Source organism: Sesamum indicum, linkage group LG3 (assembly GCF_000512975.1).
Source record: "Sesamum indicum cultivar Zhongzhi No. 13 linkage group LG3, S_indicum_v1.0, whole genome shotgun sequence".
In the NCBI taxonomy this organism is placed as follows: Eukaryota; Viridiplantae; Streptophyta; class Magnoliopsida; order Lamiales; family Pedaliaceae; genus Sesamum; species Sesamum indicum.
Window position 1 is genome coordinate 15340234 of NC_026147.1, and position 22510 is coordinate 15362743.

Sequence of the window (22510 nt, forward strand, 5' to 3'; positions counted from 1 at the left end):
GTTTGATTTCTAACCGTATATGTGCGATAATATTTTAGGACACTGATAAATGTCTAATTGCATCTTCTATTCATATATACGTGCCCTCGTACAAATATTACGCCATTTGTATTTTTGGATAAAGATTTTATACAACTGGTCTGTATATACCTAATGAAACAGAAATTGGACGAGGATTTGGAATATAAATCCAACCGACAGAGGCATAGATATGAATATATTGATCAAATAGGAAAAACACTGCTACAATTTTTGGTTCAAGAAGCTTGATTTTTCGGGTATCATTTTGCTTCATTTTTTTCGATGTAAGTCTACATATCAACTCATATATATATATATATAATTATTTAGTGAAAAAAATATAAAAAAGTTTTCAAAATTTTCAATGTTATTATAAGACCATATTAACACCAGTCTAATGGTTTTACTGACGACTTTGAGTCAAAACTTTTTATAAATTTTATACATTAAAAAATAGAGTTGGAGAGCATGGTAAGTGTAATTAAACTTTCCAAAATTCTGAAGGGTAAGTTTCCGTAGTAAATGCACCTGCATACTGCCGGCGGCTCCTCCGGCTGCGCTGGATTAGGAGCAATGACACAATAAATTGTGTCCCTCCAGTTAGCAGCCGGAGAACTAAACAAATCGAAATTGCTATGAAACATCACCTTCTTCGTGAAATCTCTACTGTAAAACTGTTTCTTAATCTCCGTATCTTGCTCGTTGAATCTGCGGACTCCGTCCAACATGTCCTCCAGCATACTCACTGGCACGCCATGATTAACAATCTGAAAAAAGCCCCACGTCTCCGACGCTTCTCTCACCTCTCACGAATTCCGGCGTCTTCATCAACCCCGTCAAGGTCTATTAATGGAAAATCGAAGTGGGTTCTGGTTGGATTCTTGATATCTCTTAGGTTTTCCGGTGGGTGGATGAAGATTCTTGGCAACTTGGTAACCCCGGCATCGACAAGTCCTTTCACGCCAGCTTTTGTGTCGTCAAAAGCCTGTAACTCGCTTTTCCGATCATATTTTGGTTCTGCCGGGGCCTCGGTTTCTTCAACTGTCCTGGAAACAACCATTTCTGTTGGCAGCGAGCAAGAATCAGAAGGATTTCTTTATATGAAGTAAGAGTTAATTGAAGTAAGTTTGGGAATTTGGGGCAGAAACACGACAGGAACATATGATCAGGAATAGAATATAAAATTTGGTAAGTTGTCAAAATATTATATGTTCCTGTCGTGTTATAATCATATATGTTACCAAAAAAAATATATTTTTCTCTATGATGATAAGTTACCAAAATATTATATGTCCTGTCGTGTTATCATCATATAATTTTATATGTTTCAAGTTAACTATGCCACATTTGACTTATCAAAAGCAAGAAAAAGCTACCCCTCCTTTGGCATAAATTTGAATTTTTATTTTTATTATTTAAAAAATTATAAATACCTTTTTAAATAAAAAATTATTATTTAGTAGTAGGCAAATACAATTTTAACCCTATACTAATCTTGGGTCTTTAGTAGTTTTATCCTTTATATTTTTATGATTGTAAAATAGTTTTGTATTTTTTGATATTTTGTTATTTTAATTTTTTCGATGATGAATTTTGTAAAATTTATCGGAATAAATCATGCGCTCCTTGCAATTTTGACATTTTTATCCTATATTTTGTTTAGAGATTGCAAAAGAGTCTTGTAACTTTTTTATATTTCACAATTTTTGTCTTTTTGGTGCTGAATTTTCAAAAGTTGTGAAATAAATCATGTACCACGTCACTATTTTTTAAAAAAAATTTCAGCTACATTGGCAAAAGTGAACCGATTTTTCAGCTACGTTGTAAGACGCACATGAATGATTCCGGCAACTTTTTCAAAATTCGACATCTAAAGGATCAAAATTCAAAATATCAAAAAGTTACAAGATTCTTTTGCAACTTTTAAAAAGATAACGATTAAAAATACCAAAATATCAAAATTATAGAACCAAAAAACATATTTAAGCATAAATAATACATAGGGAATATTAACCTATAAAAATATTTAGAAAATTCCAAAAAATAATAAAATTGTAGATCGTATTACAAAATAATATTTTGGTAAGTTATCATCACAAAAATTAGACTTTATGAAGGCTAATGCAATGAGCCCATTATTAGATGGGCCTAAAAAATACGAAATACTTGTAATATTTTATACAATAAGAAAATATTTATAATCATGTCAAATCTAAAAAAATATGATTGTAATTCACCCTATGTTAGAATTTTGTTGAGAGTAAAGAAAGACGTCTGGCAATAGAAGACACAGGAAATTGAAAGTTAAAAGAAAAAGAAAAAGAATTGATTAAATAATGTGAAAAACTTCCAAAAAGAAAAACACAATAACAGACAAAGATCACACCAATAGTGGCTATAGCTAAAAAATAAATATGGTAAATATGAATTAATTGTGATAAAAATTTAAATTTTTATTTTATTTTCTTTAATTATAAATTCATAATAATATTTATTTGTTACTATTTTTAAATTGTGATCATTTATAATAATAGTTATATTCGTATGGAGTGCAAAATATGAGTTTAGAATAATTTGGAAACAAGAGGAATTGGGAGAATAAATGGGAGTATGAGAGTGAACAATGATGCTAGTTACCAAATGACTGCATAAGACTTCTATTTATAGGAGTGCACAGAGTAGGACACAACCATTTGTACTATACCTTTTGAAAGGTCTTTGAATCAGCTAACAAACCGAAAAATCCGTGCTGGATTTGGACTTGAATTGATTGAAATACACTAGGTTGACTAAGTCTTGCTAGGTTTGCCTGAAAACTCGAGAATCTGTTATTTGTGGATTCCCAACTCATTTGCCATAGATCTACTACGAACTACCATGAGATATTTTAAAAGGACGTGTCGCTAATGTGTTTATTTTCTGAGCCTATCAGTTCAGTAAAATAGAAGGTAAGCCTATAGGCCTTACCTTAGGCCTACCTCCCTGCTAAAGGGAGAACTGGGCTTGTAGTCAGAAGGGCTGTTGTGCATTCTTGTGAGCTTAATCCATAAAAGATTAGGGGCACTAATATTAATTAGAAAGTTTAGTGCAATAATCTTGAATTAAACGCCATGATTTGGTGCATCAATGATTTCTGCCTTGAAGGTCTTCCTTTGAATTGATAAATTTATATTTTTTTTCCTATAATTTAAGGGGTATGACAATTTTATTTAATTGTTGCAAAAGAAAATTACAACATTCTATTCTTTAAAAATTGACATAATTATAAATGCACATTTTAGTCCTTATTGGCTTCACTGACCCCCATAATGTTTTTACACTTTGCCCTAAACCTTTTTTTTTTTTTAACACTCACCACCCAACTTTTTAATTTTGTTGAAGGTTTACTACAAGAAAATAACTTAATAGTTATAAACAAATTTGCTGCTAAAATTAGTATCGAATTATTTAGCAAGTAAAATTTTTATTGCTAATTTATATTATTTAATATATATTTTAAATAATTCATTGCTAAATTCATTAGCAAGTAAATTTTATTACTCAATTGATTAGCAAGTAATTTTTTTTATTAAATAATGTAGATTAACAATGAGAATTTTACTTGTCAGTTAGTTCGAAGTTAATTTTTTTTTGTTGCTACTGGGTCATTTATTTTTATAATGGTTGTGTTTTCTGGGAAATATGAAATATCCGTCTATATAAATACACGCGCCTTAGGGTGATTTTGTTAGAATAGGTGATCATAAAGCTGATTGGATTGGTTATTTTCTTTCCGTTAATCTTTAGCAAGATATTATTGTAATGATGAATACAGTAAGATTTCATCAAAAGACATTAGTGTTTTACTAACATAGTTTAACAATGTTTCAATATCACAAAAAATTATCTACAGACTTAAAGGTTAAATCTGTAGAGTTAGGCTGCGCATAGGTTCGGTAGGAGACATAGGCCGTCTATGCAATTTTAGTGGGCTAATTGATAAGATTGTCGACTGACTGAAGTGACTTGCGAGAATCGTCATATGAAAGCCTTGAGGGCTTGGTTGGTATGACTAGAATTCCCGATTTTGACAGTACGGGATTAATTTCGAACTTGAGGAATCATAACAGTCATGTACATACGAAGACCGTATCTTGGACATGGCGAGCGGTGACTATATCGTAAGACATGGTCATCATAAACCTTTTTTAGTGCAGTTAGAGTATGTTTCAAGGATGATAAATTTCAAGATGCAATGTGTCCCTTGTCAGTATTATAACAACAATGTCTCTTATACACTCAAAGACCCGTTTCAGCCCTTGAAATCAAGGGTTGGAAATATTGTTCATCTCCATTGACCTTTTAAGCTGATTTGTGGTGAGAAGAGATGATAGGTAGAGATGGTCCCATTTGGAAGGCCGATCACAAATTCTATCATTCTGAAAATCGAAATACAAAAAAATTGTGATAAATGAACTTAAATATTTGAAGATGAAAATGGATAGGATCTCAATCTAATCCTCTGATTCTTCTCTTCAAACATAAAAAAAAAAAAATGATATTTGGTAATTTGAAGGTAAAATCTTTACATAGACCTCCTTTGTACTTGAATTTGACTTTTTATGATATTAATTTGAAGGCTCAAACTTGTAATTTCGAATTAAACGCTATAATCATAATTTTGGCTTTAAGGATTTGAAGGTCCACGTGAATTTCCTTGCAAAAGTTGAATTTATAACTTTGATTCAATAGTTCAAGCCTGTAATCTCAATCAAATGCTATAATTTTTATGTATTTCTGACAAGTAATTTGATCCTCGTCTTGGAGACCTTGAATATTCTTGAGTTCAACGAACTTTATTGAAATTTCCTTGAGAACTTCTTGTCTGGCTTTATTCTTCAACCTCTGCTTAGTGTGTTCTTTGAATGAGTTTCAATAACCCCCTATATATTAAAGAGGTAGAGTTGTGATTACTTACACGCATTTGGAATTATCTTTTATAATTTAATGTAAAGATAAATATTTACATGAAATGGGCGAGATTGGTAAATTTGACATTATCTCGTTAACATTTAATTTTCTGAAGAGATAATATCAAATTATTTCTTTTAATTTGATTGGAACATACATACAGTTGTTCCATATAGCATAGTTGGATTGGCTTGAATGTTTGACTACATAGCACAATTTGATTGTCCCAAATACTTTGATTTTGAAATTTTTTATGTCATTGATTTGATATAAAAATACATATTAAACTTTCAATTAACTTAATTATTCACACTTAGAATTAGTATAATAAAATTTTAAAATATGAATAGAAAAATATATAACTAATAATTAATATCGTATTTTACATTTATTTTTATTCAATTGAGCACGAAATTTTATTTATCTGTAGCATGCTCAGAGCATGTCTATCAATTCACTGCAATAGTGAAAACATGCATGTTCCCAACACATGAAACACTTGGAATAGAATTGTGCTCTCTCTCTCTCTGCTTCTTATTTTTTCAAACAAAATTGGGGCAAACTTTTGGAAAGAAAAGAGAAAAAGATATCAATTAGTCTTAAAAAATAAGTCTTGTTAGCTAAAACAAAACCTAATTTCAGACTTTTGATTTTATTCAATTAACCTCTACTTATTAATTTATACAACTAATGACGTCATATATAATAGTCAGTAACTATTATTAATATTTTATTAAAATTAATTTAATATTTCTAGCATATGAAAAACATTGGAAAAGTTCAAATATATAGAAAAGAATATGAAAAATGATGCAAATTGGCAAAAAATAAAGTTGTTCACAGGACAAAAAAATGTATCCATTCCCTCAAATTTGTAATCTTTCCGCTTATTCAACACTCAGAATATCTGCAAAATCGCAGAAAAAAGGAAAAAGTTGAATTCATGGTAAAATGAATTGGCGGGTAATTCATTTTACAAGCACATCGTCAACAGTAATACTTTACCGCACAAGGGCACCAACACGTGCAAATATCACGCAGCCGGTGGCCTAAGCTCGTGATCTTGAGAAGTATCGCGGGCGGATGGTGGTAAGTACTGCCACATTGGGACAAGACCGTAGCCAGGGAACATAGCCATCTTGTTCGCCCCAGTCTGATATATGGATGGATGTGCTGGCATGAAGCCGCTAGGAGGAATAGCCATCGTTTTCAACTGTTGCTCTATCCTTTCTTTATCTGCCTTTAGCACCAGTTTCTCTTCACGAAGTTCATTCTTCTCTGCCTGTTTCAGATAAAAGAGAGAAGGGGCCGACTATGGGACTGAGAAAGATGAGCACAGAGATTATAACATAATTTCCAGTTATTTATGTGCATCCAATTGGGGAATCAGCAGCAGCATTAAACATTCACAAACGAAGGCAGAGAGCTACTGAACAACTTCAAGTTGAAACATGTTCTGTAATGCTCTTCAATAGATATAAGTCGAATATACTACCAAAGACTCCAATTTCCTGAAGAGGAAATGTTTCTTCACGCTCCAATACTTTATTCTAATATCGCAATCATTAAGGATAAGCTTTTTCTTATTATTTCATGGTTTTTGTGAAAGAAAGGTTGTTAACCAATTAGAAGACTTTCAAGATGTAATTCATAACATTCCTTCTGGGAGAAAGCAAAACCGCCGAGTGGTCCTTTATATGACTGTGAAACTTTAGTAAAGTGTCCATTTGCAGAAATGAGGAGACAAAACAATCATTCTAATCTGCACCCCCAGCAACCATATCTGAAATAAGAACTTGCACTTTTGCTGTCTTTCTAACCTTCAAAGTTTTGATCTCTTCCAAAAGCTTTTCGTTCATCTCTTTGTACTCCTGCGATTCAGTTTTCAGCTGGTTGAGAATTCTGATGGCGTCACCAAGTATGGCTAATTTGTCAGTTTTCATAGGTCTTCCAGGTTCCAAAATAGTAGACAATTCTGAGAACCTGTATGAAGCCAAAAATGATTGTATCATGGAAAGGTCACTACTGTCTTTGAACTTATAAAAAGTGAACATAAAATGCACCATCAGACTTCCAATTTTCTTTCAATAGACTGCATTTGAACCTTAGAAGAGAAATGCTTTACCAAATCCTAGAGAAGGGTGGCGTAGATTTCATTGATTCCTCCACAGAACAAAAATGCGGGGTTTATAAGAACCCCCACATAACGATACCAGGAAAAGATGGATTTGTTTTCATGATGTATTTTAATGATACACCTACCTGTCATTCAGTTTTTCTCTCCTCATCCTCTCTCGACATGCTTTACTTCCTGTTCCACCACATTCATCACTGCGTCCCCTGTAGAGTGGCAATCAACAAAGCCTAGTTAAATCAGTAGCTTTTCTTTTAAGTGTTAACAAAATTGGAGATAAAGCAGTGATTGAAATTGTTTTCATTTGCAAGAAACGTATGGTCTAAATATTCAAAGAACAAATGATTGGTCCATGTTTACGAGAGAAAAAGGGAAAAGTAACCGATCTACTTTCATTTGGTAATTACAAACAAATTCTGGTCTACTTTCATTCTTTAAAATCCAGTTTACTTTCTCATGAAAGCCATATGTAGAAATAAGAATTGGAAACTGACTATGCGTTTAAAAGAAAATGTCAAAGGAACTGCTTATGAGACAAAATATGCTGGTATTTCCAATAAGTAACTAACTATTTGATGCTATACAATTGTAATTTACCGAATTGCATGCAGCCCTCTAAATAGAGTTTTCAATAAAAAACAGCATCGTAAGATAATAATGTAGAACATTCTTTCACCAAACAAACTCAACCTCTGATAGACACCACTTACAATGTACCAAAAGTGATGCATCAATTTTCATAATCATGGGACTTCAGCTGAGGATCATTAGGATTCCAATGACGTTAGAAATGATTCAATAATAACAAATAATGGTATCAACTTGATGTGTTCTCTAAATAAGGATAGCTCTAATTGGGTGAACAGAAGTCGAATTAAATCATAGAAAGTATATATCTTCAGTATTTAAATAAACAATAAGTACAGACTCAATTCAAGATAAAAAAAAAGGTACAGACTCAATAACTCAACATCTCCCAAACTATCTAGCTTTTAATTTACAGTTCCCTAACATTTTAATACTATTATTTACACAGCTGTTTCAAAATTGTCATAACCTATTAGGAAAAGAACTAACAGCATAATTTCCCTTAAAAATTCATCCAAGACAATTAATTAGCTCATGTAATTAAAAAAAATAAAAAAGACTATTCACATGCTCATGCTAATTTAAACTTTCTTTTCCTTTCGGTGGTGATGAAGTCAAAGTTTTATTACGAAAAAGAACTAACAAGATAAAGCATACGCCTAAGTGTTCTACATATATTTATATAAGTTTCTTACTGTTATCTTAGAGGAAATCTAGGATATAAAGCACACAATTAACTAAAAATTGGTATTATCAGATAAAACATCTTTGACCTCCTTCAAGAGTAATACCCTATGACTTGTGAGGGAAGGAAAGGGCAGCTACAAAAGAAGAAAAAGATTTGAAACTTTTGGAGATAGTTCATGCAAAAGGAAAAGTACAGAAAGAGGAAAATCCGTTTATACTAGAAAGAGTAAGATCCGACAGACAAACAACCGCTTTGCTCATATTAGGAGAAACTTTGATGATTACCTCTTTCTCCGACATTCTCGTTCTTCTACACATTCTCTTGCTTGAGATGAAGTTCCACCGAGTGAGGCATCAATTGCCACATCACCACTGCAATAAGATAATAAGACATAATATCAAAACCACTCCTCTTGAAGATTTTACGGTAATCTACATTTGCTTGCAAACTCCAATAACAAGTTAAAAAGGTAGTCAAACAAAAGAAATAACAAATCTCCTCCATCAACGTGTATATTTGTGAATGCGAATGAGTTGAACTGTTAGACACTTTTGGGCTCGAGCACAATTTCACTTAGAAAACTTAAGCTCGATCTCAAGCACAAAATTAAAAAAAATATCAAGGTCGAGCTCAGCTGAATAGCAATTGAATCTATTTGGTTTGAAGCTCTGCTTATTTACTGTCAATCCTATTCATATTCGAACTCTAACTTGAGTTTACCTATATTAGAAATGAACAATTCTTAGACTTGCATCAATGTGAATTATGTGCAAGCATTTTAAATATAACCAACAGTATTGTTGTTTATCCTTAATATTTTTCTTATTACAATGTTATCGTATCAAATTAAAATAGAAACTTTAATGTTTGTTGTCTTATCATTATTTTTATTATGAAGACTAACAATAGCAATATTATTTAGGATCAGCATTATTATTAAAAAAATAATACTAAAGCTTGTGCAATTCCAACATATATCATTGGGCTCAAAGCATGGAAAGTTTCGAGCTTAATAAACTTGAGCTCGAGTCACGCCAGATTTGAGTCAGTTCTTGTCATCTTGAGTCTACTCCAAGCTTCTTAAAGTTCATGAAAACAACTTTCATTTCTGCAAAATCTTTCCTTCAGTAGCAGCATTCGCTGATAGTTGAGTTCTGCCTGTTCAGCAGATAAAACTAGAAAAACGTAAAAATTATTAAAAAAAAAAAAGGGAACCTTTCCCATTTTCTTTGAAAACCGAGCCCAGAAGTCGAAGTCCCAAAATCTTCGGAGAAAATAACACACATATGCAGATAGAAAAATTCATAAAGAACATTACACGGAGATTAAGTAGGCGAATCAGATCATCCACAGCGAAATTAACACAAGCGCATTTGTTCAAATCAATGTGAAAAATCAAAACTCCAGATCAAGGAAGCATACTCAAAGATAAAATTAAAACATAAAGGAGGAATCAAAAAGAACACAAGCAACAAAAAATACAATTAAGATAAACTAGATTAATTCAGTGACTTACTTTTGCGTGGTGGGCTGAGGGTTCCAACAAATATCGGCAGGCGGGACGGCCTCGTCTAAGAGGCCGCTGTAATCAATTAAGTCAGACCAGCAATTCTCGTCGAATGAATCCACGTGATGATTATAATCGTTCATTTTCGCAACCACATGAGACAATTAGGGCAAGAAATTGCGCGTTCCGAATTCAATTTAATTGGAAATTAAATTTTAAAACAAAAAATCGAGGTTTTGGGGTGATATTTGAGGGAAACGTAATGATAAAAATATTGGAAGACAGAAAAAGGAGAGTCACAAGAAATGATTCAGGGGTGGGCAAATGTGTCAGCGAGGATAGGGACACGTGGCGGACTGGGTTGATCATTGGTCTGTGAACCAAGAAAACAGAACGCCCGCCACAGATGAATTAAGGGTACCGGTTTTTTTTTTTAATTAAGATTCATGAATTATTATTAATTAAAATAAAATTATTATTATTTTTGTTGTATTTACTAATAAATAATACATTTGTTATATAGTAGGAACAACATCTTACGCATAAAGCGAGGTTCGAATCTATGACCCTTAACGTTATGAGAGCTCAACTCATGAGACCCTGTCTGCTATATCCCCCAATCACTACAACGGTTTACTTGCTCAAACAATTAAGTAAATTCAGTAATGGGCAAGATTTAAAACACACTAAGGGTGGTGGTTTTTTAATTCGATGGGCACGAACTTGTTAATTGCTTAATAATTAAATGTAAGTTTAATAATGCCCTTTTCACACGTGAAATCATATATTATATATTTTTTTCCATTTATGCTACTTTTGAAAGGAAATTTGATTGGAAAATTTTGGTTCCCTCGTGATGGAGTCACGTCTTTTTCTATTTTTCCTTTTAAATTTTGATTTTCTCTTTGTTAAAATACGGAAATATAAAAATGTAATTTGTGGAAACATCTTGAGACGATTGAAGGAAATGAATGTGTATCAGTTTTTCGCCACCCACTTGTCTTTTTGGAAAAACACAAGATACTTTTCTGTCGAAAAATAAACAGCAAAGCTCTCCTTATATTTTTTAAAATGAAATAAAATACTCCCTTAAAGAAGAAGGTGCAATACACGCTCTCCCGTTGAGATTTTGAATGATTTTTATCAATAAAATATTATTTTATATATAATAAATATTTAGTTTATAATATTATATTACTGAAAATGTACTATAATTATATTACTAAAATATTATATATACTGAAAATTTATTATCTTTTATATATAATTATATAATATACATTATTTCATTAATAAAAAATTAAACCCAATACACCGTTCCCCACCCCCCCCCCCCCCCCCCCCCCCCCCCCCCCCCCCCCCAACCCTTCCTTTGTCGCCGCCCCCAGCCCTTTCGTCGTTGTCGCCCCCACCCTATTCCCCTTCCTCGTCATCGCCCCACTCATCGCCACCCCTAATACCTTCCCTTTCAGTAGCTGCCCTCCCCCTCCAGCGCCAGTTGCCGTCGTCGTCGCCCCCTCCTCCAGCCCTTCTCTCTCTCTCTCCATATATACAATTAAAATTAGATATATAAATATGTTACATATATATTTTGAATTAAATTTTATATATTATTTAAACGTACAATTAAATCTATATCGTTGATTGGAATTAAGTAAAATCTAGACCATTGATCTGTCAATAAAATTTCAATCTTTGATTTAAATTAGATCCAACGATGTAAATAGTGCAAATGTTATTTTATAAAAAAATATTTTAAAAAATATAGAAAAGAGTGTGTAACACACACAACTAAATGACCCGTGTTTTTGCTTTATTTTTAGAACACAGGGGATGAATTACTATGTTTTTATAAAAGAGTAAATTACATTTAACCCTTTTTCTTTTTTTCTATTTGTTTGATTAATTTTTATTATGAAAACTTTTGGGGTTTTATTGATTAATTTGTTGTTAATGTTGTGTATAGAATCATATCATAAAGAGTGGAAAGAGTAGAGTCGTCATTTCGAAAAGTAGTGGGGAATCGTCTATCGCAAAGTAACAAAGTTGAGTGTCAATTCTCCTAATCAATGAAGATTCTTGTTGCTTAATATGTTGTAATTAACCCGAGAATAGTTTAGTTTGGTTAATTTTCCTTTTCTGATTGAAATGTTGGTTTTTCATATAAAATAAAATTTCTATTTGTTTATCTTTTTGATTTCGTTCTCTATTTATAAGAGACTGCATTTGGGATGAAGTTGTAATGATGCAATACTATGTTTACTATCAGCAATCAAATTTCCTACTTGTAATCATTGGATCCTCACGTTCAGTTTTAGCATGCCAACTATTATTTATAGTGTATGATGGATTTAGCCCGACGTGTTAAGATTATGGTCGTACTATATACGGTAATTGTAAAGACCCAAAAGTAAAGGGTAAGAGGTCCGGAGTTTTTAATTGGATCTGGCTACTCATCACTGCCATGAAGCCCTCCGTGGTACCTGCAACTTGTATTTTTCCTGCATAACTGTTAGTCGAAAAAAAGATTCAAAATTTTCAGACAGATAAAAAACTTTTCACTAGGTAAATATTTTGTACCCATATCAGCTGGGTTTTGATTGGTTTTGATTTTCTCAAGTTCTATAACTTCTTTTCCAACAATGTCTTGTATGAAATGATATCTAACATCAGTATGCTTTGTCTTATCATGAAACACAAGATTTTTACACAGTTGTATTGATAATTGACTATAAAAAAAAACTATAAGTTTGCTTTTAAGAAAATCAATTTCTTTTATTAAACCTTCTAACTATATAGCCTTTTTAAAGCTTCAGTGGTGGCAACGTACTTAGCTTCCATAGTAGATAATGCAACTATATGTTGTAGTTGGGATTTTCAACTAATGCATGAACCACACAGAGTAAATATGTAAGATATAGTGGGTTTTCTACTATCCCTTTCATTCGTATAATTAGAGTCTACATACCCAATGAGATGAATGTTATCAGAAAATTTAGAAAAAGTAACACTGATGTCATCAGAACCACGAAGGTATCTAAGAAGCCATTTAAAAACCTCCCAATATGGAGGACCAGGATTTGACATGTATCTGCTAAAACAACTAATAGCATAAGCGATATCAGGCCTGGTGCATACCATAAGGAACATAATAGATCCAATAACATTCGAATATGGTATTTTGCTCATTTTTTCTTTTTCATGCTCTGTTTTTGGACTTTGGTCTTTACATAGTTGGAAATGAGCAGCTAAAGGCACAGAAACAGGTTTGGGATTCTCCATAGAAAACCTTTTTAAAATGGATTGTATTTAAGTTTTTCGATTAAAAAGAATTGTGGATTTTTCTCTATCTCTAGTAATATCCATTCCAAGAATTCTTTTGGCATCACCAAGATTTTTCATTTCAAAAGTTTTGCAAAGGTCCTCTTGTAAACAACCAATGAGTTTATGACTAGGACTAGAGATAAGCATATCATCCACGTATAGTACAAGAAATTTAGGAATGTCATTCATATGCTTGAAATAAAGACAATAATCATACCCACTTCTTTTGAAATTTAGTGAAAGCATGAATAAGTCAAAATTTTTATTCCACTACCTAGGAGATTGTTTTATACCATATAGAGATTTTTTCAATAGACACACATAGTCAGGTTTGGTTTTATCGATGAAACCAATTGGTAGATGCATGTAATGTTTTCATCTAAATCCCCATGCAAGAAGGCAATTTTCACATCCATTTATTTTAACTCCCAATTATAATGAGCAGTAATAATGCGAACAGTAGTGTATTTAACCACAGAAGAAAAAATTTCATTATAATCAATACTTTCTTTTTGTGTGAACCCCTTCGCAACTAATCTAGCTTTGTATTTGATGGGATTTCTTGCTTAATCTTAAAAATCCACTCACAGTCAACTATGAAGTAGTTTAAGGGTTTGGGAACTAGGACCTAAGTTTTATTATCCTTAAGAGACTTCATTTCTTCATTTATGGCACTCAAACCATTTTTTCGATTTCATAGCATCATCTACGCTAGTAGGTTCAGAAATTTCAGTATTAAGGGCTACGTGAAAATCCTTAAGTCTCGAGGAAATCCTAGGTTGTCTCTACTTCTGTCCCTAGCTAATTGGTAATCATCAAGGTTGTTTTCTATGTTCGTATTTTTAGGATGTTCAATGTTTTGTTCTTCTAAATTCTCTGTAATCTCCCCCCTTTGTTAGTTATCCTCTGTAGTGCCCTCCATCTTATTAAAAGTGGTTTCCTTCTGTTCTATTTCTAAAGTTTTAAGCAAGATATTTCGGTTTCATTAAAAATAACATCTCTACTTATTAGAACCTTAAAGCCGGGTTGACAACGTACCCATAGCCTATATCCTTTTTACACCTTCTGGATAACCAATAAAATTACATTTTAGAGATCTAGGTTCTAATCTATCAGAATTTTGATGAACAAATGCGGAACATCCAAATACACGTAGAGAAGAGATATCAGGTTGTTTATCAGATCATACAGTTTCAAGAGACTTTCCAAGCAAAGACACAGAAGGTGATAAATTTATTAAATGACCAAACACGAACTAACACGCAGAGTTAAATAGCTTCCCCCCAAAAAGATTTTTGTAAACCAGAACTAACCAAAAGACATCTAACTTTTTCGAGTAAAGTGCGATTCATACGTTCAGCTACACCATTTTGTTGAGTGGTATAGGGATTGGTTTTGTGCCTTTTGATACCAAATTTATCACATAGATCAGAAAAAATTTTGGTTGCAAAATTCAAGACCATTATCAGTTCGAAGAGACTTCAATCTTTTCCCGGTTTGGTTTTCTACTAAAGTCTTATATTTTTCAAATTTTTCGAAAATTTCATATTTGTGTTTTAGTAAGAAAACGAAAACTTTTCTTGAAAAATTATCAACAATAGACAAAAAATAACGATTTCTACCATGGGTGAGTTCTTTTGAAGGACTCCAAATATCAGCATGTACATAATCCAAAATGCAAGTTGACATGGAGGGATTAGGGAAAGGTGTAACAGGAAAGTGCGCACGATGCTGTTTACCCATCACACAGTCATCACATAATTTCAAATTCTCAATTTGTCACTAAGAATTCCTTCTCTATTCAACAATTCAAGCCCCTTTTGGCTTATATGAGCAAATCTTTTGTGCCACAGTGAATTTTTATCTCATTCACTAACAGATGCAACAATAGAATCATATGTAACAGAACATAAATATAAATTGCATTTTCTTTCCGCTTTGAAAAACAATTAATGATCCTTTTACGATTTTCATGACAACTTTACCCCATCTACCTTCTAATCCTTCTTCTTCAAGGGCAGCACACGAAATAAGATTATGACTAAGATTAGGAAAGTACGTAATGTTTTTAAGGGTTAACTTATAACCTTCTTTGAAGTTCAAAGAAATGTCACCAAGACCTTTTATCTCACAACGTTTTTCATTAGCCATAGAAACAAAATCAGAATTTTCATTTTTGAAATTAGAAAAGATTTCTTTAAACAGGCTCATGTGAAAAGTACAACCAGGGTTAATCAACCATTCATATTTGTTCACAGAATGCACAAAATTCACTTCACACACCACAAATACTTCACCAAAATCATCAGAAACATTATTAGCCTTTTCCTTTTCTTCGTACTGTCTTTTCCTATTTTCTCTTTTGGGTTTTCTGTAATCTTTAATGTAGTGATCTTTAATCTCACAATTATAACAAATTCGTTGTCTAGATTATCATCTCTACATGAGTTTTCTCTGGTTCGAGACTTGCTTCTACTTTTACTTCTACTTCTGCTTCTGTTATTATATCTAGATCCAGTGTTTCTAAACTTAGATCTTCCCCTAACAAAATTGACTTCACATTGGTTTTGGTTTGGTTTGTATTTCTTGCTTTTTAAGCCATTTACTACGGTTTCTAGGTTAACGCTGTCCTTACCATATTTTATGGCTGCTTTAATATCAGACTATGTATCAAGAATGACATTCAACAAAACAATAGGACAATATTCATCAATATTTTTATCACCCGTAAGTTTTATATCTTGTATGAACTTTGTGAAATCATCTAGGTTTTCATCAATGTTCTTAGACAAATCAAGTTTATATCTAAAAAACTTTTCTAGCACAAAGAGTTTATTAGGTAGTGATGTTTTTGTGTATAAATCTTCTAATTTTTTCTAAAGTGATTTTGTTTTCCTACCTTTCTAATAACAGTATCAGATAGGTTCAAAATAATCGAGCAATAAGCATATTCATCATTTTCTAACATCTTTTCTTCAGAAATATTTTCAGAATACTTACCATCTATAGCTTTGAAAACCTTTTGTTGGATTAAAATTTCTTTCATTTCTGCTGCCGATATAGAAAAATCACTTTTGCCATCGAAAGGTCGAAGATTATAACCGGTCATTTAAAAAATAATTAAAAAGTATATTTCAGAAGAAGATTTTGAAAAATAATTTTTAGGTAGTTGGTATCACAGTTTTAGTGATTTCAGAAAAATTTGTGCGGCAATAATTATAACAGTGATAGTTCACAGAAGAGAATTATACCAATCAGATAATATAATAAGTCATAGAGAATGATTTCTCTCAAGCATATTTCAAGTAAAAATAGTCAAATAGTCACAGTAATAAATTTCAAGGATGTCACAAACAAATCTCAATAGTAAGTAAATCACATAAAATAGTAGATCACGCAGATAACTACAGTTAAGAAAAAGAAAATTCCGACAGATAATAATATCAGAGATAAGAAATCCAGGCTTCCAGCCTAAGTCTCGACCAGATACCCGACGACCTCAAGGGTCCTGCCAGGTGGGATATCAGGGTGATTTACCGCGGCAGAAAAATAATAATAATAGTAGCAGTAACAGTGGTAACCCACAAGTATAAAAAAATTGCAGAAATAATAAGGGAGAGGTTTTTAGAGATTACCACCACCAGGAGAGACGGGGAGCTCTGATACCACTATAGAGTGGAAACCTCCTCTGCATTCGATCCTTTTAGGAACCCTAATCAACTATTACAGCAGTGTCGAGTACGAAACTCCTTAAGGATACAGACCAAAATTACAAATCACAAAGAATATAAATAACTGAAATAATTAAAGAATAATTTCGTAAACTAGAACAGACTCAGATTTTCCAGATCCAAAATATAAGATAAAGGAAACCGATTACAAGGCATCATTTCCACAAAGTTTCAACCCATGGTTGCTCCACAAAATCGACCGAATACCTTAGAACTTAGATCACTGAGATCTATCACAAGAACTCAGTCACAGAGATCTACGAAGGCACCCAGTTCACACAGAACCTTTTAGGCTTAGAATATAAGAGAGATTAGGGAAAAACTTGTTATATCAGCCGAGAGGGAAAACCCCTTTTACAGGGGTAGACTGTTGAAGAGAAAGGGAAGCCACAATGGCCTTCCTAAAGCCATTGAATTTGCTTAGAAAAGCTTCTATTTTTACAGTGAAAGAGAGAGGTAGGAGAATCCGACATATATGGCGAGAGAGAAAAAGAGATTTGAGAGCAGTCGGCGCTAGGAAGAAATGAGAGAGTTAGAAATAGGTCTAGGGTTAGGAGGGTATTATAAAAGGGTAGAACTTGGGTCGGGTTAGAGTCAGTTTCGTGGGCCTGCCATGCGGGTCGTTTAAGTGGGCCTCCAGGTGGGCTGATAAATTTGTAGTCCTTTGGGCCATATGAAATAACAATTCATTAATGTGTTTTATATTTTAATGCATTTTTTATAACCTTTTGGAAGAAATCGATCCATTTATATTGTTCACTTTGAAGAGATGTTTGAGAGCATTAGACGACACATACATAAAAAAGAGAGTAACAATTAATGACAAGGATCACTACAGAACATGTAAGGCCGACATTGATGTCAATATGTTGGGATAGCAGGTTCTGCCCATAGTACTTGGTAATGTTCTAGTTCTCCCCTTGCATGTTTTGGTGTGAGAGTTTCTAGCAATATTGCTTAGTGTTTCAGGTCTATTCTAATTCGTGGCTGGTTGCCGGGTGTATTTGGACAATTTTGTTTTGGTGGTAGTTTTAGTCATCGATTTTTCCAAAAAAAAAATTAAAAATAAATCCTATGATACACAATTACAGACATAATACAAACAAAAAATAAAATGATTTTTCAAAATTTAGGATAAGATATAGTTCCAACACGACAGTCATTAGTTTCATGTAATATATATATATACACACACATAAATATTCGTGCTAGAAACAATATAATTTTTGTCATAATTAATTATTATCGTCAAATAAAAAATAAATCGTGGCATATACAAATTAATCACTATTTTGATCACAATAGTTATTAGCCATATATTTACCAGCAAAGCAAAAATATTAATAGTAACTAAAATCATAACACAATTATTGCTAATAAATGCAAAACCGAAATTAATAGTTAGTTTTGAAATCTGAGTAGTTGGATTGGGTAGAAATATTTACCAAAGCCCATATCGCTTTCTCAACAATAAGGAACAATTTGCAAGAACGAACTCAACAAGAACATATATAGTAATCATAGAGCCATAAGTAATATAGGTTTCTTCTTTCAATCAAACAGGGTAACGAAGAATTTAAGAAATCGTGGCCTGGACCATGTCTGAGAGGGGCTAGCACATGTACCTGTACTCCAAACGATCGATGCATTTGAGGCTGTTTTTTCTTGGTTGTCGGCTAAGTGTTTTCGTTTAGTGGTTTAAGTTGAAATTTTATGAATAAGTTTAAGTTTATGGATTCGAGTTATATTAAATGTATGGATGTTTGCAATTGTCTCATTTTATTTAAGTTATTATAATTTATTTATTATTTTTAGTCGTATTAATATATATATATATATATTGCTTAATTTGTTGATATAATTTTATATATAATTATCACTTGGGGGTGCGGGGTTGTTTAGGATGCCTAGTTCCGCAACTCATTTTCTTTCTTTTGAGGGATAAAAGAAAACGAAAGAAAAAAAGGATGCCGTTCCTTTCTTTATTAGATTTATATATATATATATATATATATATGAGCTAATGGAGAAGTCAAAATTTACTAATTATCACGACTATGCTATGCCTATTAATTATTGTTTTTTCAAGTGAAACTAAAATATTAAAAATTATTGAAAATATTTTGCCAATAGTTTAAGCCATGTCAAATGTAATTAACCATTGCGAATACTTAGTTTTTGCATTAGTTTTGGTTGACTGTGATAGAATTATTAATTTATCATGATTTTTAAGTAGTAATCATTTATAATATAGGAATATATATAATTTATTTTTTTTTATAAAGCACAACTGATAAGAATGGGTCGAACTCTATAAACTGATCTTTTCTCTTCCAGAGCACTATATCGACTTAGTTGTCGTGTTTGTCCTATAGTAAATTGACCAATCTCATCATCAATTAAATAAGACGTGGAAGAAAAAACCGACTTCTCCATCAACGACGACTGATGCATATTCTGGCCAGATCAATCGCAAGATTTTGTTTTGAAAAAACTCCTCTCGAAAAACGAAAGTCTTAAAATTTATAAATCAAACAAACTTTTTATTTACAATCGATGCAGAATATATACCAATATCAAATTCCATCGACCTGCCTACATTCCCATGTTGAGGGAGGCTTCAAGGTTTGGCACAATAAATTATATTGTAGGTGGAGGGATCATTCTCCAGGCTGGAAAACTTTGACAAAATTCAGCAATTACTAGAGTTTGGTAATATGCCCTTGTTGGAATATAGGATTAGGAAAGGAGCCCTCTATCCCATCTGATGTAGGTCGTACAATTCGAATCGGATCGTTGAAGCTTAGGACCCTCTATCCCACCTTTCTTAAAAATTCCTTTCTCTTTTCCCCCAAAATTTCTTTCAAATTCTTGTGGTATGCATACTTGTAGCCCTTCAACTTCTCAAGCAAAAGAAACAAAAGGTGTTATCATTGCATTCAATCATGATTAGCATTCAAAGTAAAAACAAAGACAAATGGGAGAAAAAGGAAGGAAAAGTTGTTAAAGCAATGATGCCCACAATCATAGCTTCCAAGCTAAACTTAGATACTTGTGGTCCATCTACCCTTCCAATCTGCAAAGCAATTAACTAAAAGAAAAACTTATACTTTTGATTTTTAAACGATATCATTTCTTTACTTTTAATTTCTAAATAACCACTATTTATATTTTTGGTCCATCAATTAATATTTTATAATTATTTCTATTAAGTGATTGTTAAATCTGACAGAAAATCATTATGAATCGTGTGTAAAACCTAGAAAGGAGGGTACATGATGCTAGCCTTTGCTTGGCACGTGATGATTTTTCGTCGAATTTAACAATTATTGGACAAAAATAATAAAAAAAAAATGTTAAGAAAATGTCAATTTATGATTGAAAAAATAAGGGGGGATTGTTTAGAGATTAAAAGTGAATAAGTGGTATTGTCTAGAGACTATATAATCCTCCTCTCTCCCAAAAAAAAAAAAAATGAAAAAACAATACAAATAATCTAATGAATTTATTGCTAATTTTATAGTTTCTTGACAAATCTAACATCTATTTTCTATACCTAAAATAAATAATAAAAACACCAAAAAACAAAAACAACCATCTAGGCTATGGGTCTAAACAGACTGGTTGAACTGCACTTCTTGAACTCCTTCCATTCCCAAAAGAAAAGAATGATCTCTTAACTCTACTACTGCTGCTGCTGCTGCTGCTGTCTTCATTAAGACAATCCTCGTAAATTACTTGTCTATTTTGCTGAATCATTTCTTGAACAGCTGAGTAAAGTTTCCTATCAGCTGCTGAATCCATGGAGAAAGACCTCCTTATTGGCTGCACTGCAAATCGTTCATCTTTCTGCCTACTGTCAATCCACTCATCTCCCATGCTCGCGACATGGCTGAACTTTTTCTGTATCTCCCGTGAAATCTTGGGCTGTGCCGACTTTCTTGGAGAAGGACTAATCGATAAAAGCTCGTCTGAATTCAATGTTTCTTGATTAATTCTGAAAGAAGATGGACTATAGTGCCTGTCTTCATACCCTATTTCAATCACCACGTAGTCTTCCTCGTCCCTGTCTGTGCAGTTATCTGCCGAAGGAATAAGAATTTGAGCAGAAGAGCTTGTATCAAGAATTTGACCGAAAGGCCGAAGACTTATATCAGGCCTGGTGCAGGCTGAAACACCTGTTCTACAAATAGGGCAGTTGGCATTGTTCTGAAGCCAAACATCGACGCAATCTACGTGAAAACCATGGCCACAGTTTGGGATTACTCTGAGCTTCTCTTCCTCTTGGAATTCATTCAAACAAACTGCGCATTCGTACGACTTTCTTTCTGCAGCTTCTTTTTCCCCAGGGGCAGTCTTCTTGAACTCAAGAATTGGGATTGATCTGATTGCAGCCTCATCCAGGCCCCGATTTTCGACTGCAGGAGAGTAAACGGTTGAAGTATCGTCGACAGCCCGTCTTCGGGAGAATGAAAACCGTCCCAGAAGATCGATCCGGTGCCAGTTCAAGCAGCATTTGATCACAAAAATGTAGTAGCTCACCAGCAAGAAACCTGTGGCTAAAATGCCAATAACGGCAACGGCTATTATGGGGAAACTAGTGTGTGAAGAGTGCAAATGTGAGCCAAACAGTGAGGTTGGAGGATTCTTGATGGGAGATAGAGCTTCTGATTCATGGATGTATAGTTCCTGCTTCACCAGATCCATTGAAAAATTATTTCAGTGGGGAAAAACGTATCAGGTTTGTGAGATCAAAGCCCATGAACATGTTCATGTTTGTGCAATCAACAAAGGTTTCATACTTGGACGAAATCCTGAGAGAAAGGAGGTGGGGGTGGGGGAGGGACCAAAGTGAGAAACCTTGGGTGGATTAAATGCTTGTACTATTGTTGAAGACAGGAGAAAAAGTTTGGATGTGAATGTATATATATTTCGGTGGACCTTATTTTAAGGTGAGAAAATAAGAAATAGAGATAAAGAAGCTGAAGAAAGTTTGGAAGTAGTAGGTGAATATCACGGCCTCCCATAAGGAAAAATTTTGGTTGGCAAGAAAATAGATATTGTTTTCAACAAAAATTTTTATTTGAATTAGGTTTGGTTCAATCAAATAAATTATAGAGTAAGTGTATTATACTTGTTAAGTGATATATGTGATTATGTCACTTTTTCTGAATTGTACATCAATCATATGACTAGTGTATAACACTTTTCATATGATTATTCAGATAGGGCCGAGCTAATTCCAAACTAGAATTTTCTTTCTTCTCAATGTCTTTTATGTTTTCTCGGTTGATTATTGTTGTGCAAGTGTGATTAATTATGAGTTTAATATCTTTAGTAACTCATAAATTCTATATTTACATCTAAAAATTAATTATGAGTTTAATATCTTTAGTAACTCATAAATTCTATATTTACATCTAAAAATATATTTTTAGACGTGCAATGCACGTGATACTTCTTAATTAATAAAAATGTATTTATGTATTTTCAACCACCCCTATTCATATTCTTCTCCTCATGTTTATGATTTATACTTCTATCTATACTAATATGACAGGAAAGGG

At 32.8% G+C, this 22510-nt stretch overlaps 3 protein-coding genes across 3 annotated transcripts in view; all 3 read right to left on the bottom strand.

Moving 5' to 3' along the window:
* Positions 1 to 1257, bottom strand: part of LOC105158448 (1-aminocyclopropane-1-carboxylate oxidase homolog 1) — an 8857-nt gene extending 7600 nt beyond the window's left edge. Inside the window, exon 1 of the mRNA XM_020692686.1 lies at positions 835 to 1257. Within this exon, the coding sequence (XP_020548345.1) occupies positions 835 to 1081 (247 nt within the window). The 5' untranslated portion in view covers positions 1082 to 1257. The remainder of the gene's footprint in view (positions 1 to 834) is intronic.
* Positions 5827 to 10173, bottom strand: LOC105158450 (transcription factor bHLH104). Its single transcript, XM_011075215.2, has 5 exons — positions 9898 to 10173; positions 8666 to 8752; positions 7234 to 7311; positions 6792 to 6954; positions 5827 to 6253 (listed from the first exon to the last, which is right to left on the bottom strand). The coding sequence occupies exons 1-5, from the start codon at positions 10029 to 10031 to the stop codon at positions 6005 to 6007; spliced, it is 711 nt and encodes a 236-aa protein (XP_011073517.1). The 5' UTR covers positions 10032 to 10173; the 3' UTR covers positions 5827 to 6004.
* Positions 20325 to 21835, bottom strand: LOC105158451 (RING-H2 finger protein ATL16-like). Its single transcript, XM_011075216.2, has one exon. The coding sequence runs from the start codon at positions 21648 to 21650 to the stop codon at positions 20547 to 20549; it is 1104 nt and encodes a 367-aa protein (XP_011073518.1). The 5' UTR covers positions 21651 to 21835; the 3' UTR covers positions 20325 to 20546.

Coding starts and splice junctions, on each gene's coding strand:
- LOC105158450 (XM_011075215.2), bottom strand. CDS start 10,031: ATGAACGATTATAATCATCACGTGGATTCATTCGACGAGAATTGCTGG. Junction 7,312..8,665: donor CGAGAATGTCGGAGAAAGAG/GTAATCATCAAA, acceptor GCCACTCTACAG/GGGACGCAGTGATGAATGTG. Junction 6,955..7,233: donor AGAGAAAAACTGAATGACAG/GTAGGTGTATCA, acceptor GGCTTCATACAG/GTTCTCAGAATTGTCTACTA.
- LOC105158451 (XM_011075216.2), bottom strand. CDS start 21,650: ATGGATCTGGTGAAGCAGGAACTATACATCCATGAATCAGAAGCTCTA.